At 43.7% G+C, this 17,992-nt stretch overlaps 1 protein-coding gene across 2 annotated transcripts in view; it reads right to left on the bottom strand.

Moving 5' to 3' along the window:
- Positions 1-17,992, bottom strand: part of ITGA5 (integrin subunit alpha 5) — a 67,614-nt gene that overhangs the window by 12,808 nt on the left and 36,814 nt on the right. For both annotated transcript variants that reach the window (XM_088137932.1, XM_088137933.1), the window contains exons 7-19: positions 17,412-17,537; positions 16,102-16,146; positions 15,660-15,703; positions 13,631-13,687; positions 12,029-12,081; positions 11,398-11,606; positions 8,259-8,450; positions 6,842-6,887; positions 6,162-6,269; positions 4,540-4,595; positions 3,884-4,038; positions 2,930-3,067; positions 2,148-2,215 (exon numbers count right to left, since the gene is read on the bottom strand). In XM_088137932.1, coding sequence (XP_087994058.1) covers positions 2,148-2,215; positions 2,930-3,067; positions 3,884-4,038; positions 4,540-4,595; positions 6,162-6,269; positions 6,842-6,887; positions 8,259-8,450; positions 11,398-11,606; positions 12,029-12,081; positions 13,631-13,687; positions 15,660-15,703; positions 16,102-16,146; positions 17,412-17,537 — 1,297 coding nt within the window. The remainder of the gene's footprint in view (positions 1-2,147; positions 2,216-2,929; positions 3,068-3,883; positions 4,039-4,539; positions 4,596-6,161; positions 6,270-6,841; positions 6,888-8,258; positions 8,451-11,397; positions 11,607-12,028; positions 12,082-13,630; positions 13,688-15,659; positions 15,704-16,101; positions 16,147-17,411; positions 17,538-17,992) is intronic.

Here is a 17,992-nt window from a genome sequence, read left to right as displayed (position 1 = left end):
CCAAAACAAATAAGAGCACACATTAAAACGAAGCGCTCCAAAGCTAACATTCAGGCACACCATTCAGAGAGCTCAGGGAAGGTAGCCCTTTTCCCTCTCAGATGACCCTAGTCATCTGAATTTTCAGGCATACAATTTAAATCAATCTGAAATGCACACCACTCTCCACCACCTTGGTAGGAAGGTGTTCTACAACCTATGAGCCAACAAGCCCTGGAGTGTTTCAAGTTTTTTTTTCCCCTGTAACATGTGAAAATGTTTGTTCTTCTCAAGCACCTGAAACTTTGGTTGATTCCTAGGTTTTATGCACATGAATCAAATCACTGTGCTTGGTGTCCATGCCAGATAAAAATCCTGCAGCATAGAAAAAGGATTCCTGTTTTGTTCTGTATTAACAGTTATTATGAAGCATAAACTTGATGGAAAAAGACCACAACAAACATTAGAAGTTTCCATTTTTATCACAAGCAGATAGAGCCACACCAGGCATTTGGAATGTGCTCAATTGTGTTTCCCTTGGCTATCAAAATGCAGATGACTCCCTACATGAGCATTCCCAATCTGGTCCTCTCCAGGTGTGACTGGACTACAAGTCCACTGCTCCTAGTTGGTATTTTGAGAACACATCTGGAAGGTATGAGATTAGAGAAGGCTTCCTCACACCATGAAACAAGAGTTTCTTTAATAGTATCAAAGAGGATCAGAAGGAAAAGGTTCTCAAATTGCTTCTGAAGAAACTCTGGAACTTAAGAAGATGCCTTTGACCAGGTCAGACTGTTGATCCACTTAATTCCAGAGTGGTGCAACTTCTTTCAGGCTGAGAGGTATTGTGCACCCTGCCTTTCAGACAGTAATCAAGAGAGGCAGGGCAATTTCATTTCATTTCCAACCACATTTAATTAAAGTTAAATACAGTTAATACATTGACTCTCTGAAATACTAAAAATTATAACATAATAATTGTTTTTGGACATCTCTGGGATCTGCACTCAAGAAGGGGTCAGATAGTACAGCTATGATTTAGCTCATTCTTGTCCACACTGATCAGCAAAGGCTTTCTGACATTTCTTTCTTAGCCAAGCTTTAAAATGGAACATTTTTGGCATGCAAAGCATGTACTCTACGACTGCACATTTCCTCTTTTGACTGGTGTAGAGATTCAGACAGAAGGTGTCTGCTGCTAAAGGAAAGAACAACCCTCTCAACCTCAGAACAGCCATTTTAAATGCACGATGTTAAGCACACCACTACTAAAAAGGTAGAGTTGATTTGCAAACGAGCAGATAATGGAGGCCAGCATTACTGAATGGGACACAGACCACTTCCATTGCTTCACTGTCCCAAAGTCAAGCTTGTGCTCAAAACAGGATGCAAAATATTAGATTTAGGGAGAGGAGTCTGCTCAGATTTCCTGAGGGATGGGATATCAAGAAAACACAATGGCAGTCCTTTGAGATAGCCTGGATCAAGAAACAGACCCAGGAGAGGTTCCGGGAGGGCTGCTTTATTGTTGTAGGGCCTAGTAACAGAATCTTGAAAGCTTGTCCAAAACCCTTTGGGCCCCTTTTGAAGGACAACGAGGTGAAGGCAGGGCTGTTCTGAGTTTCTTTCTTACACTTTCTACCTTTCTGGGGTTGAACAACCACTTTCCCCCTCCCTCCTCCTCCTGAAGGCCAAAGCTACTGTAAGAAATTGTGGTACTCAGTTCCCAATGAAAGCAACTCCCCTTGAAACTGTTGCAGGTTCAAAGAAAAGTTCATTTATTGCGAAGTAGCATACAGATCTAGAGCATTGCTGGAACTGAGTCCTGCGTGCACCAAAACTTGATTTTACCCCATTCCCATTTCACCTTCCCCCTTCTGTCTCTGAGTCTCTCTTACACATGTCAATGGTACTCCCCTGGTCTCACGCTGATACAGCCTTGGGCATTCCTGAGAACCCGATAACAGTCCATCTGCGCCTAACAGTTCACCTTCCAACCTGCCCCCCACCCTTGTCTCTGTAACGGCAGAAATGTAGCAAGGAAACTAGCAAGACAATCGATTGCGAGGATTCTGACAGCTACATTCCTCTACGCACAAGCAGTACAGTTGTCCACCTTCATCCTTGTTTGCGACACAGCAGGAGATGACATGGCAGAGACTTACCCAAAGACATCAAGTTGCAGGTCAGGGACACAGACGTTGTCCTCTCCACAGTCAAGCTGAATCTGGGCCTGGGAAAGAATTCCAACTATGAGTCAAACGAAACTCTACATGCTCACCTGTGTTAGAAGGATTATACTGATTTATGTCTTTCATTCATGAACTATCCTACGAATCCCAGACTGGCAACCCCATGGAAAAGGTATATAGGGATTAAAAACTGGTAGTTCATCTTTAATCCACCTAGCAGCTGCTCCATCCTCCAAAGTCATGCCTAGAATACACCTAGAATACACTTGCACAGAAAAGGTTGTTCTCAGATTAGAGTCTCCAATTGCATGAACAAACCAACTGAATCACACATTCTGGGAAAGTTACACAAGCAAATGAAATCAATAGCCCATCCATTATAAAATATGATTTCATTTTCATAAAGGTACGTATCTGCCAGGGCATCCCACTCTATTACACAACAGCCTCTCCAGCATTGGAGAAAATAAGACCTCCCACTGGAGCTCTTTTGGGATTGAAAAGTGTTCAATCATAAATTAAGCTGGGTGGGGGAAAAAGGAATCATGGACCTCATTCATTTACCTATTGACCCCACATGGCCTTTCTTCTCCTGCCAGATGGTTAAAGTTGTATTTCAGTCAATCCCACCAAGAACAACAGAAGTTCCTTCTGAGTTGCTAGCATCCAATTCATTTGCAAGCAACACTCACAGCTTCCATTATTCTACTAAGCACAGCCTTCTTTGATGCCTTCAAAGGCTGCCTAGATCATACCTTCTGTTCAATGTGGTTGCGTGTGTGGTAGTTAAGGATGGGCTGAAGACCATATGCATCACGTGGCGCCTCTGGATCCAGTGAGAAGTTCAGTGACAGGTGGATGGGGGAGAGCTTGTCCCGGAATTCTGACTCATTCTGGAGAGACAGAAAAAGACATTGGGCATGGTGAGGAATAAGCCACCAAATGCCATGAAGAAATACATGCTGTAATATGGGCTTGCTTGCTCTCTTTTGGCTCCTCAGCAACCAGAGCTTCATAACCAACAACATCCCAGCTGCACTATAGTTACAATATTCCTACACTCCTATCCCTCAGTTATTGCTCTGTAGTTGAAAATGGCAAGCTCTTGAGGCAGAGACCTCTTCTTGCTGTCTCTCTTGTCTGTAAACAATGTCAGTATGTCTATGACAAACAGAACTGGTTGCATCTGTATTCCACTGTTCCTCAAAAGATGCTCATGGTGGTTGTCCATGATTCTCCTTCTGCTACCTCCAATTTTATCCTAAGGACCCTGCGCAGTAGTTTGGATGCGGGGGGTGGAGTGGCTGGGAAGAGATGGAACCTGAGCCTTCCCAGGCCTAATTTGATATTCTACTCTATATACCGTTCTGTTTTGAGTCTTTTAAATACATGTCCATCTTAGCAGATATTTAATGACTTAGGTGCGTAGTTCTACACATCAGGGTGTTTTCTAATAGTTTCATTAGTGGGCAAGGCTCCAGTACACAGATCTGCTGAAGGCCTCCACTTGGAGCAAGTCTACTGTCCCAATGGGGCACAAAGCAAGGGTCATTTTCTAAATACTTCCCAACCATCACAACACATAGTTCTTCTATTTGGGACAGCATGGCAAAAGTGAACATCATCAGAGGAGTCATGGGATGTTTCTCATTCTGGAGAAGGCAGTTGACAACAAGAGGGAAAGTCAGGATTCATAGAGGTAGACTCACCCTGAGGTAGATCTTCATCTCACGGCACTCTGAACTGGCTCCATTGCGGACTTGGAGAGTCTGAATGAGGTGGGATTGCTGGGAACGCAGGAAGAGGGCCCGCTTTACTGCTCCTTTGTGTTTGAGGTGGTCGAGATGCAGCTCCACAGTGAATCCTGTCCAGGTAAGAGAGAAAGCAGAGCCAACTGAGATACAGCATTGTTTACCATGTTTGACTCTAGTTGATGAATCTCAAGGATCTATCTGAAAGAAAAGCAAATCCCATAAGCCATAATTTTGGCCTTCTCTATAATGATGAACTAAAACTCCCAACATTCCTCATCAGCAAAGGCAAAACATCTTGCTTCTTTCTTGACCATTCTAGCTTTATCAAGGCCTGTCTACCATTTGATAGCTTTCTGATTACAGCACTGCTTGTGTTTTAGCTGTCTTTCTATTCTCCAAAACCACTCCAGGGTCTCACTGCCAGCTTCTGAGTATAGAGCCCTCCTAAGACAGAACTGGTAAAGTGACTTCAGCTTGATCTCCACTGAGCTTGGACCAACTCCTGGATCTATGTGTAGATTCCGAAACTGACAACAATATAGATGTGTGAGGACAAGTAGATTGGCCCAACAGCTGCAAAATCTTTTCCCTTTTTGCCCTCAGTTACTCACCAATGGAATCAGGCACATGTTTCCCAGATGCATTCAGACAGAAGCTCAAGTTGATGCTGTTGACATGTGAGAAAAAAGGAGCAATAAGCCAACGTAAGAAATCTGTGAGAGACGGTGGACTCTGAAGAGAAGAGAGTTAGGCATGAATGGGAATGCTCAGGCTGAAAAATCTCCTGGGCAATAGAATGGGGCTTAGTATGGGCCTATTTCAAAAGACTGGTTGAGGCTACATCCATTACTGAAAAGTATTTTGTCACAACAAAAAGGAAACTTGATATGTGCCTGGAGGACCAGATTGTCCAGTATTGCAACCCAAATGGAAACACAGCTCTGCCCAGCAAGAAGAGGAAGGGTAGAAGGAGAGGGTTATTCTATGGACCTTTCTTGGCTGTAACAGTGGAGAAAATAAAATCATCACACCCTGACTGGGGTAAACAGGGGCAGGCAGGGCTCTGTCTGGCTTACTCAGCCTCTCCTCCCAGCCATGTGGTCCCGGCTGGGTCATGAGCTGGACAATCACCCAGTTCAAGGACAGATTTGACAAGCAGCCAGAACAGCCCCATGGAGCTGAGTTTTTGAAAAAACTGTCTATAAATAAATTCCTCTACTATCCCTGTCACAGATGGAGAACCCGCACTACTTAGCCAAGCAAATCTGCAAGACACATGGCTGGTCTCCATGTTATTTTTGGCACACAGAGACAAGTTGAAAATGTCCTGTGATAACTTACTCCACTGCTGCCATAAAATATCATACTAGACACTGCTTTCTTAGAGTCATGGAATCTTGGAAGGGGACATTAAGGCCACCGTCCCCCTGCTCTGTGCAGGAATCCAAATTAATGCATTCCAGGCACATGGCTGTCTAGCCTCTTCTTGAACACATCTCACCACCTTTCGATGATTCACTCCAAATGGCTCCTGCTTTTAGATAGCTTTGAATAGAGTGATTGACTGGAGATAGGCAGGATAACTAAGTCTGTGTTCCTAACTGCGTATTTCTCAGATGGTCAGGACTCCCAGAATTCTTAGCCAGCATGTGAAGCTCTGGATTCTGTACGTTTTCTTCCCTAACATCTGTAGGGGGTCAGGGTGAGAAGACTGAACTACAGATTCAGGACTGCCTAGATAAGACCTTATATGGTGATAAGCAGTGTTTCTCAACCTTGACAACTTTAAGAAGGGTGGACTTCAACTCCCAGAATGCCCCAGCCAGCCATACTGGTTGGGGAATTCTGGGAGTTGAAGTCCACCCATCTTAAAGATGCCAAGGTTGAGAAACACTGGTTAGGAGCCTACAGGTAAGAATAGCAGCTGCTGGTAATGACAGCTGGCACAAACACTTGTACCTCCTTCTGCTCTCACTATTTTATTCACCAACATACAGATCAGCCCACTGTATAGTTAAAACAGGCAGATATGTTCAAATATCCTAAACCATTTTTCTTATACATATATGCCCAATGTGGTATAGAAATTAACATGCACACCAGGATGCAAACACAAGCCCTCCACTAACTATTTGAGAACTGGGGAGAAAATGCTCCAGAACTGACCTAAGAGCTGTAGCTCTAGAGAGCCACAAAGAGACACGGTGAGAAGATCACTTCCAGTATTACTCACCATGCCACAGGGGTGCCAGTTCCCTCCAGTGTGCATGCACGTTCCTCAGGATTAAACATAGTGGGGAAGATGCTGAGAGTGGCACTGGCATGAACAATGGGGCGGCCTCTGTGGAAGGAAGCATAAGAGAAGTGAGAAAGTGGAAGCAATTTTCTATTTGGAATGAGAAACGTAAGACTTAGGAAGTTGATGGTTTACTTAGTTACTATCAAGCTTGGCAAGACAGTCACACTGGCTGAGGGAAGTCCGCTCAAATCTCTGTCTACAAACTCCTTGGAGGCAGTTATCCAAGATGGCAGCAGCCCCATGGCTAGGGTTAGGAATTCAAGAGCAGATTTGTATGATTATACATCGATAAGCAGGACCTTTCCAGTGATTTATGAGACAGCCTGATTCATGACTTGTCTTGGCAGTTCCAGAAGAAGGGGAGTTACAAAGACAGCCAAGTAACGTGATATGTCTGAGTGTTCAAACAAAGAGTCAGCATCCAAGAGAGAGACACAGAGAAATAGAACCCTGCAACGGAGTCATAATCTCATCACTTATTCTAGAGGAAATTTGCTTCATCATTTTCTTTAATTTACTATGCTTTAGATGTGTTGCATTTCCACTCCCATATGCTCCAAGCAGCACAGGGCCAAGGAAGACTCATCTTTATTGTTTCCAGACACTTTACCTACCTGTAAACCATGGTTCTATCCACTCCAAAGGCCCCCACAATTAGATCTGCAGGACAAAAAAGGAGACAGTCTGCTGAGCACTTGACGGGTAACCAAAAATGGTGACTGCAAATCATGATATAATTTCAGGAAGCTGTTTTTAAAGCAAAGGGGAAAAAACACACTTGCTTGCCTAAATAACATACTGTGAAACCCAGTAATTTCTCACAGGTTATGGGAAAAATACAGTGCATGCTGAAAGGCATCTTGGTGACCTTTCACATCAAAACATCATTTTTGGAAGGGCTAGATGATTCAGATAAGTCTGAAACAACAGCATGCTTAGAACAGAGGACAACCTTTGTATTATGGCCATGCAAAGAATATGAATCTATCGCTTGGAGCATCAAGGTACGTGCATCTTTTGAAAGCTTGCTGCGGCTGCTTCAGGACCCTTCCCCAATCATTGGAGCATGACTGCATCAGTGGAGGGAAATAACTGCCTGTGCACACAAACACACTCAAAACTTGGGGAAAAGGCCTCAAAGCAATTACAACTAACTTTCAAGAGACAGGGCTGCCTCAATACTCCAACTGTTTGATTTGGAGGAGTCTCCTCTGAGTGCTCTGTATAGCTAATAGGTGTATGAATCTAAGATTGGTAGATCTCATGAACTTGTAAGAGTGATAATTTCTTGATAGCTTAAGACATTTTGGTTATTGCCAACTGCAAAAACTTCTTTTGGAAAACTGGTGACAAAACCTCTTTGAAAGACACTATTGGGGAATGAGTTAGGTGCAGTGAATTTGACAATATCATTTGAAGACTTTCTTCTTCCTCTGTGTGACTTCTGAAAGGACACAGAGAAGTTGCCTCACTCCCACTAAACAATTAAGCTGTGGAAAACTGAACAAGGGCATTCAATCAGCCATCCATTTAAGAGCTATCAAGAATATAATCAGCTACTTTCAGTGTTCCAGTGTGACTGTCAAAATGGCACCTCCCATACAAAAGAAGGAATCAGTAGGTGTGGGGGCTGAAAATATTAAAAAGTATAAGAAATCATCAGGAAACCCCCCCCCAAATGAACCCAAAGGGACTAAACATGATTAGTGACCCTAAAATGTTCAGCAACTGGAGGCAGGGGGGAATAGAAATCCAGGTGAGAAGGGAAATGGAATTATGTTAGAGGAAAACTGAACAGTGAATGGGAGTATTTCATACTGCAATCTTTTTGTTACAGGTTGCAATGGAAGTATGGGGTTTCATTAAAACAGCTATGTTACTTCACATGGACATATTTAGTGCTCCTATGGAATTGAATGTTGTAAGAGTTCACCAGATGATAGGCATCATATCTGCAGCCTCAGACCTGCCAAACATGCACTCTCCCAAGTTCAGATGTGCTTCTGTTACTACTTCACAGGTCATCCTCACCTGGGTAACCGTTTCCATCCAGATCTTTGGCCCCACGCAGGGCAAATCCATAGAAGTCTGGGACTTGACCAGGTGGCCAGTGGCCTTGCAATACCTGAGAAGGCTTGGCGTGCAGCCCATTCGGTTGGCCGTTATACACATAGATCACTCCTTGCTTCGTCATGCCGCCAAATGGCACTCCGATGGCCACATCTGTGGGAACAAACACCTTGGTCAGCAGCACTGTTTGTAGGGTTATTGCAGGAAACAGAAGCCAAGATGAGCAATATATTGGGTAAAAGGAAATGAAAAGGAGACTAGCCACCATATACATAAAAAAAAACTGTTCTGGAAACATGGGGTGAGACTCTCTCATGATTTCTTGAAAGACTATCTAGAAGCTACAGCATGGCCAGGTAGACAGTAGGCAAATCACAGTTTGGAGCTGTTCATCTGCTTACACTCCAGTGAGGGCAAAATTGAACTTCATAAGCTTATTTACCCATTCAAGGGGCCAAAATGGTACAATTGAGCATTGTCAGGTACAGGAGTTTATTCCACTCTATATTCGGAGCCGTCTTCCTTAGATGTATTGGGCTGTAGCCTGAAGGATCAGGCCTCAGGGAGGTCAGGTCCTCATTAGTTTTCTAAATGAGAACAATTTCCCCCTTCCCTGATTAGATCCTGTGCCAGAGAGTCTTGTCAGAGCAGCTCCAAGATGAGACTGATCGTTTCACCAGACTTGCACATGAGATTTGCATGTTTAATTTGTAGAGGCCCAAGAGGACCTGCTGCCTGAGGCAGCTGAAGGAAACAATGCTCCCTCTGCACTATTCTTCTCTTATATGCCTTGCAGGGGAAGCCATGCTACCCCTCATCCTACGTGGACAGAATCCCCACAGCAACACATTGCAAATTGTCCCTGATGGCTCCCTGTACAGCTGCCTATATAGGCTGATGCCACAGCCACCTCACCATGCATCCCTCCAAGGACTCTCTCAGAACAGTGCATAGGAGCAGGTGGGTGGCCAGCCAGAGTGGCACACCAACTGGAGAGACCTGCATGCCCTCGGGCAGCAGACTGGGGTGGCAGTCAGCAGCATCCACTGGGGGAGGCAGGACGAGAAAAGTAGCACCACCCGTCATGTCATAGCCCCCTCCCCTTTCATATGCATGCTGTGCTCCCTTCATCCTTTTGACAGAAGCAGGAGGCTTCTGGGGACACCCATGGCGGCCATGGTTGGCCCTTGTCCCCATTTGGCCCCCTGTTGTGTTCCACCATCCAAAGTGCCTAAGCAGACTGTGCGCTTTCTTTTGCTTAATGGACGGCGTGGTGTTGATTGTTGCTGTTTAGAAAAAGAAATCTGGTGTGAGCTGTATTAGAAATACCCGACAGCAGATGGCAGCAACGGAACACGCAAACTCCCTCTTCTGGCACATGATTTCATTAAAAAGGGTTGCCCCGAAGGCATGCTTAAGTGGATCAGGATTCCCGCTTTGCCTATCAACATGAAGGAGGAGGAAAAGCCACCTCTTGATGCTCCTGCAGCCACTGGGAAAAGCATGGCTGTTAAAGGGTAATGTAACTACGTTATCTTGGATATGCACACTATGGACAGGGTGGGGAGCTTTCAGCCCCCTCTTTCTGTTTAGCTGACTCCTGCTTGGACTTCCTTTGTACCACTTTAAATCTGTCCCCACCCTGACTGTCTCCAGTCCAAGCCTCAATTCTGTGCCATCAGATTGATCCGACTGAGTTTCCCTACGGAGAGGCTGCAGCAAGAGGAGCGATAAGGAAACCAAGGAGGACTGAACTCTGCAGAGTGCCAGCTTTTTGCACCTAGAGCACCATCACGTTTAACCAGGGAACTAAGGACAGAGCATTTCTGGAAGTATAATTTGCAACTCGGCAAGATGCTGGCTTGAAAAACAGATTCTGCTAAATGTTCTCACCCACCCCATCATCAAAGCTACCCAAGTTTCTCCGCTGAAAGCTGGCCATATCCCTGAAATCCTTCTTTTTACTGATGCAGTACATTGCACAGCTAGAGTGCATCAGCGTGATGAGTGAAAGAAATTAAAGCTTCCTAGAAACCCAACTAAAAGCCTAGTTTTTTCTCAACATCTTCTGCAGCACTCAGAGCTTGGGGGCGCAAGATACCAGGGACTTAACTTGGGACCTTTCACCTGCAAACCACATGCTCTTATTGTTGTGTTATCCACCCCCCACCCCCCATAAAACATATAGGATGGTTTCATCCAGATCAAACCATTGCTCCCTCTAGCCCTTTCAGCTGGCAAAAAAGTTCAGGTGGATATCCTGCTATCTAAGATTCTTTTAGGCAGGAAAGAGAAAGAATAAAATCTGGGAACTTTTGTCTGCAAGTCACAAGCTACAGTCCCTCTTTAAAACATCCACAGAGAAAGTTCCTCGCTGTCTCTCTGTGTAGTAAAGGCTGCCTTTCTCCAGATGTCTCTGCCAGAGATTAGATAGTTTTGTTGTGTCTCTGCACTGAATGCGATGGATTTAGTCACCCTCCATGCAAATAAACCAAAGTTACCAGATAGATTAGCTCGGCAATGCCTCTTTCCAATGAGAAGGCATGTCCAAAACAGCAAAATACATGCAGATCCATTTTTGACTGGATGGGTATATGATTGAAATGTGCTTCCATTTTTATATCATTTACCAGGAGTGGAGAACCCATAATCCTCTGGATAATGTTGGGTCTCCAACACCCATTAATCACTGGAAGTAGGACCAATGGTCAGGAATGATGGAAACCCCCCAGGTTCCTTTCATACGCCAAAACAACATGCCTCATTCTCAACTATGAGTAATTTGGAAAGTATCCCTTTAATTGGAACATAGATTTAACATCAGTTTCTTGTTTGATTGTGAAATAAGATAAACCAAGAACTAATGAGCTGTTCCGTGAACCCTGAGGAAGGGCAAGCATTTAGTAACAAATCAAAACTGTAGTAGTGGAAATCTCTAGTTTGCAAAGAAACTGCTGGATATTCCCGTTTCCTTCCTCTTACATTGTAAAACTTACATTGACACTCATCAATGTACACTCTTAGTCACGGAGACAACTCAAATTTGGAAGCATTCTGTTCCTTCCCCCCGTGCCATGCACCTTCTGTCCAGCTCTCATACCATTGTAGCCATCCTGGTTGAGGTCTCCCAGTGAGGCTATAGCACTGCCAAAGCGGCCAAACTCTTGGTGACCGGTCAGTACAGCTGATGCGATGGGCTCCATGCCATATGTCTTTTGCAGGTAGATATAGACCCTGCCCACCTCCTGAACACGGCCATCTTCTGTTTTTTCCATAAACAAGGGGGCACCAATCAGCAAGTCATCCAGTCTGCATGGCAGGAGAGAGGGGAGAAAGGAAAGAAATGAAATCACCAACTCCAAGCTCTAAGAGATAAATCACACATGGCTGGGATCTAGAGATCATTGTAGAATTGCCTGAAAGAGGGAGAGAAACAGGATCTAGATTTTCTCAGTATGGCTGCCCTCCCAGAATTCTCAGACAACATGGGATACAGGAGACCCCCTTCTCCATTGTATCCTGACTGCTTCCATGGGGCTCAGGCTGTCCTTCTCTTAATCTCCCCTGCAGATAGATGCTCCACTTTTATCTTCTGTTTGGTGTGCTCCAAAACCTCACCCAAACTCAAACCTATTATCACACATCCCCCCAATTTCCTCAGAAGTTGAGAAGAGCTACTTCCACCCCACCCCAAACTTACTGTTGACTAAGCAGCCCCTCCCAATACTCACCCATCACCATTGATGTCCGTGGCAGCCACAGCATACCCAAAATAGGCAGCCATCTGTTGAGACAAGTGACAAGGATCAAGAATGTCAGCATAGTAGAGACATTCTGGGATCACAGAAGATTGTCTGGGGCTGTCCAGTTCCCTGACACCACTCCTACATCCTCCTCATACCTGTCCTCACTGTGGTATTTGCCCACTTCCATCATGGTTTTAGAACCCAGGAAAGAATATTCCCCAAGAGGCTGATTGTCTGCATTCTTGAGGCTTTACAGCAAGGATGAAGAACCTATGGCCTCACAAGTGATGTTGAACTGCAGTTCCCAACAGGTCCAGCCAACATGGCCAGTAGTGAGCAATGATGGGAGTTGTGAGGGCCACAATTTCCTCACTTCTGCTCAGCTTCCACTACTCAAATTTGCCAGCTGCTTTAATGGACTACATTCAAGTTCATTTTAGATGGAAGTGCCTTCCCCTCTTATATACAGGCCCCTGAGATTTTACAGTGCACTACTGCCAAGAGAAGTCAGAAACCAGTGGTACAGTAAATCTGAGAAATAAACAACAGGAATATAAACAAAGAAATAAAGGCAGGAAAAAGGTTAAAATCTTGCATAAAGCACTTCAAAATCTGTACCAGGAAATAATTACTGTATAAAAGCCCATTTCTCACGATCTTACAGTAGATGCTGTAGAAGTTGGAATTACACTATAGAAGTTGGGGCTATGCAGGAGTTCTCAAAAGTTGCTCAGCCCCACCTCTAGTTCCTAATAGGCCCTATGTTTTGAACATATCTTCGCAGTCCTAAGGGCTAGAAACTGTGACAGTGAGGGAAGAACAATGAAATTCCCACAGTGGTGGAATGGATTGTGAAAATGTCAGAATTTGCTGAAATGGCAAAGCTGACCTGTTTGTTCAGAGAAAAAACAACAAAACTTTTCTGAAAGACTAGAAACCTTATATGGACTTTTTGCTGAAAGAAAAAAAAATGATTTATGGGTTTGAGGATTAAAAAAGATGTGGACTAAGTGAGTAGCCAAAGGGATTTGTATAACATCTGAGAGGGAGGGAAGATTATAAGATCGTATTTATCTGTTGAAGAGAAGGTTGGAAGTCATTATATTTCATAACTTTAGTTTCTTTTCCTTTTTTTCTTTTCCTGCACCTTTATCTCTTTTTTCTTTCTTTTTCTTTAGATTTGTCTTTCGCTTCATGTAAAATTCTTAATAAATATAAATAAATAAAACTTGTGACACTGAAGTGGAAGCTCAGAGTTTCAGCAAACAGAATTCATTACCCAAACACACTTTTTTATATATATATATATATAATTTTGCTATGAGTCTGAACAAGTGGAGAGGATAAGGAGGGATGCAGGTACTCCACAAGGAAAGCTTACTTCATTTGTGTGTCTTTCTCTCCTAACTGAAATAAGTCTCAGTAGCAGTTCACTATGATCTGCTAGTGAACAGGGGCAGACCATGTAGCACTGTAAGGGAGAACAAATTATTCTGATTTAAGGGGCTTTTTTCAGTAATGGGCCTGAATCAGTTCTTGCATCTACTCCCTCTTCCTGCTTTCGGTGTAACAAATGAAGCTCTTCACCTGTTCTCCAGAGAAGTTGTATAATGGTCGAATGTCACTTCCATTTAGAATTGTCACCTGGTGAGGAAAAAAAAGAGCAAAAATAGATGTGGTATCCAACAACATCTCTCCACAGAGAATCATCAAATGCTTTTTGCTTTGTGAAGAAAAAGCCAAACAGTTCCTCTTGACACAAATGCTAAAAATTTTTCCCACAGCTCCTTCTAGTTTCTTTTTTTCCTACCAAAAATGGATAAGGAGGGGAAACAGTCACAAGATTTTGCATTTGGGCTGGTACAGCTGAGAGTAATCTTATCTAGAAGCACACCGGGCCACCAAGCTATAGTTGTAGCTTTTGTATATATTTCATTCAAGTGGCCATAACGTGTCCCTCTTCTCACACTAACATTTTGCTTCACCCATCTCCTTTGCTCGTTTCCCAACTATTAGTAGAGTACATTGGGAGATAATCTTGGGGTAAGCATTGCTTGTTTGAATTTAGAGATTTATTCTGGATTTTTTTAAAAAAAATAAATGTCACTTGTAGGTCATAAAGCCACCCACATAAACTGAGTTAGCATATCTGGGTTGTGAAAACCTTGAGAGGAAGTGGCTGTTAATATAGGCGCTCGGTCATCAAGGATTTGGTAGCTGTAGCTCCTGTCAATTGTCCTATTTGAGCAAACTGCTGTGAAGTTATAGGGGAGAAGGGAACATCAAGAGAGAAGGAGGATGGGAGGCCAGGTCACAAGTTGCAGGCAGTGAAAGAAAGAATGCAACATCATTTCCACATCATGGGTCTGTGTTCATCCATAATCAAAGCGCCTTGGGGAAATCAGATTTCTTCAGTTAGGGGCCTCTACAATTCCCCTCCTTTTTAAAAATACATCAGTTGCTATAGCAGCCATGGGGATCAACAACAAACAAGCAGTTCCATGAAATGAGGATGGGACGGAGGAAGCAACCCCTCGTAACCACAAGGCAATGTCTTGTTTAGCGTACACAAAAGGGGTGACCAGGTTAACTCATTTCTCTCATATCACATCCAGACATAGCTACAGCAGATGACTGGGGGTCATAGAAAGGGCTGATGTTTCTAAGAGAATCTGTGTCCGCTGCTGCTTTTACCATGCAAGTCCATCAAGCGTACCAGAAGGGGAAATATGGATCAACTTCCAGGAACACACCAACTGATGCCATGGCACCAAAACTACAACCTAAGAATACTGTGCAGTTGCATGCTGGCTAACTGGATGCTATCAGACATAACACCTGTTGCAAATGTGCATCACCCCTTCCCACAAACCTTACAATCTCTGTTAAAGTAACCCTACTCAGGTATTAAGGAAGTGAATGGCTTGCCTTCTTTTTTAGTAATGCCACCAACTCCTGAAGGATCAGGCGGTTGTATTTTTGAAGAAGATAGCACTGTACAGAAAACTCCAAAACAGGGGCATACTAAGGTTGAAATGAGGAGTTTACACTTTTAAAAACTCTGCTTCCAAGCAGCACGGAGATATTGTACTTCTTGAGAGAAAGGGACACTGCTTCAATCTGGCCTTCGGCAAATTTTTGCAAAGGAGGGGTTTCCCAGTTTATGGATCAGGCATTCAAAAGACCTTATTATGCTCCCTTGCTGGATAAACTGGGTAGCAGGGGAAGTTAAATGAATGCTTTAAGTTCATAGAACAGAAGATAGGAAGTGCTTTTCAAGACTTAAGACGTGTAGTGATTTGGGAGGGGGTGGCATTAAATTACACCTGGAGGGAACTGTAAGCTTGCATGTGTTCTCAGCCATGTGTGAGGGGCCAAAATTCTGTACCAGCCCATGGCCCACTACAAGTAATTTTCAATGGAATTATACGGCCAAAGCTAGCAGCTCTATGAAGGGGGGAAAACGGTGATGTCAGAGAGTGTTTGAGAACAGCAAAAGAAAGAAAGAAAGAAAGAAAGAAAGAAAGAAAGAAAGAAAGAAAGAAAGAAAGAAAGAAAGAAAGAAAGAAAGAAAGAAAGAAAGAAAGAAAGAAAGTGACATGGGTATGGCTCTTACATATCCATAGGTGAGGTTTCCTTTGGGAACACCAGCCACAAAATCTGTAAGAAGCAAAGCGACACAAGATATATAGTACAGCGTTACAGCACGGATCCTTGTAGTGCAAAGCAAGTTCCTACTCCTCATGGAAGAAGAGGAAATCTATGTTATTCACCATGACAACACTTGCTCTTGAAAGTATGCGCAGCCTCAATTTGTTGGTGACCAAAACGAGGCAGCCAATGAACAAAAACTGAATTATAGACAACTGGGAAATATTTTATTTTAGAAAAGGTTTATCTGGCAAATTTAATGCGGGCATTTCATTCAGAACACAATGTAATTGTGTATTATTAGCGCAGAATCATATACAATCCCAGCTCCTTACTCCCCCGAAAGCATACATGTACGATCTACCACAGCAGCGAACGTGCTAGCCCTCCCTTACACCCCTTAGTACCTTCAGTGGCATCTCTGCTGAATTCACCTACAGCCACAGAATAGCCTAGGAACAAACACAAGGAATAAAGCAATGGATGACAATTTGTCTCTTATATCTACTGAGACCATTTGAGGGTTCTCTTGTCCTTTTCCAGCACGGTGTGCAGCACAACCGAGTGTCCTAGATCACAAAATAATGCAACCTCTACTCAGTATCACCTAAGGAGCACAGCCTCATCCCAGCTGGATTCAGAACAGTCAGTCCTTGTGGTTTCCCCAAAGATCAGCATATGCCATAGAGAAAAAACAAACCACCACAAGGTGAAAAATGGTTGCGCCTGGCACCAAAGAAAGATCAACTCATGGAAAGAGCTCATTTGCCTTCCAGTGTGAATCGTCATTGGTTTGTTATCCTGAAAAGGCAGCCAATCAGAAAGAAAGGAAGTCCACGGTGTTGGCAATATTCTAGGGCTGGCTGGGGAATTCTGGGAGTTGCAGTCCACACATCTTAAAGTTGCTAAGGTTGAGAAACACTGTTCTAGGGCAACTTTGCTGACTATGGTGAGTCATTTATGGACCTTAATATTGGGGAATGACACACATCAGAGACATCACTTCCACCTAGAAATGAAGAACCAGAGGTCAATCAGAGCATTTTGTCTCTTTGCAGTTTACAGTGACCTCTGATTCACCTTACAAGTGCGTGGGCTTGATTGTCAGCTCATTAACGGGCCTTACTCTGAACTGAGGGTGTGTAAAGTGGCTGACCTCTGTGCTAGAAGAATCAGACAGGCCAAGAACTCTTTAACCCTCTCTCCCAATGTGAACAATAGTCGATGCTTTCATGCAGCTGGCCTTTGCGTAAGGAGCACCTCAGGGGCTCAGCGGTGGCTCCATTTATGTCCTTAGCTTGCCTGCAGGAATGAATAACCAAAAGATCTGTTGAGGGAAGTGCTACATTTCGGAAGGGATCAATGAGCTTCCTGCCTGAGTTTTCTACTAGGGAAGGAGCCGGAATTTTCAACTCGGGGGAAGATAGTTGAACTGAATGTGTATGTTGAGTTCTTTGGAATCAGGGGCAAAGTAGAACACCTTAGGGATCTGACTTTCCCAAGTCCAGCAGCCTATTCCTGGTGTAAACAGATCCGGGGATGAAGTCAACCAAGGAGTCAACATCTGAGAAAAATCAGTCCTGTGAAACAGGCTCTATAATCTAGGATTCCCATCCATGCCACACAAAATGAACTGAAGCAGACGGCCACCAGGAAAAAAAAAATTCTTCAGAGTCACAGCTGCTTCTGCACCATCTGTCCTCTCTACAGAACTCACCTAGGTAACTGTCATCTGCTTTGATGTGAGCTTGACGTGTCTCGAGCTGCCCTCTAACCACAACGATTAAATATTCTGGGTCGTAAGATTCTTCAATGGCATCTTGAGTTGCCGAGAGCACCTGGCCTAAAGAACAAGCAGGGCGCAATGGTTAGGGCATTGGACTAGGATCAGAGAGACCCAGGTTCAAATCCCCACTTAAGGTGGAAACTCCTTGGGCAAGAGAAACTATTAATCTCTTGCAACCCAAGTTACCACAACAGGATTGAGATGAAGATACACATGAGAGAGGGGATGACGCATGCTTCTTGGGGAAAAAAAAGGCAAGAAATAAAATAACACATTGAAAATGTAATGTCACATTTGAGAGATGTCAGAGAAAGATTGTAGGAGACAATATTCAGATATTTGAGGCAGCTGGTGCTTATGGATATCAACAGTCACACAGAAGTTGCAAAGAAAATATATTCAAATAATTATAAACTCAGTGCAAAGAAAATATATTCAAATAATGCTGTTTGTGAATATTAGCTGTCATTTTCCTGTTCTAACTAAAGAAAGGAATTCCAACCACATGGATG

This window comes from Python bivittatus, unplaced genomic scaffold, assembly GCF_059951505.1.
Source record: "Python bivittatus isolate LINGU-HERP-01145 unplaced genomic scaffold, Pbiv_v1 ctg000220_np1212, whole genome shotgun sequence".
In the NCBI taxonomy this organism is placed as follows: domain Eukaryota; kingdom Metazoa; phylum Chordata; class Lepidosauria; order Squamata; family Pythonidae; genus Python; species Python bivittatus.
The sequence above is the reverse complement of the archived record's forward strand: the minus strand, read 5'-3'. Positions and strand labels throughout refer to the sequence as shown.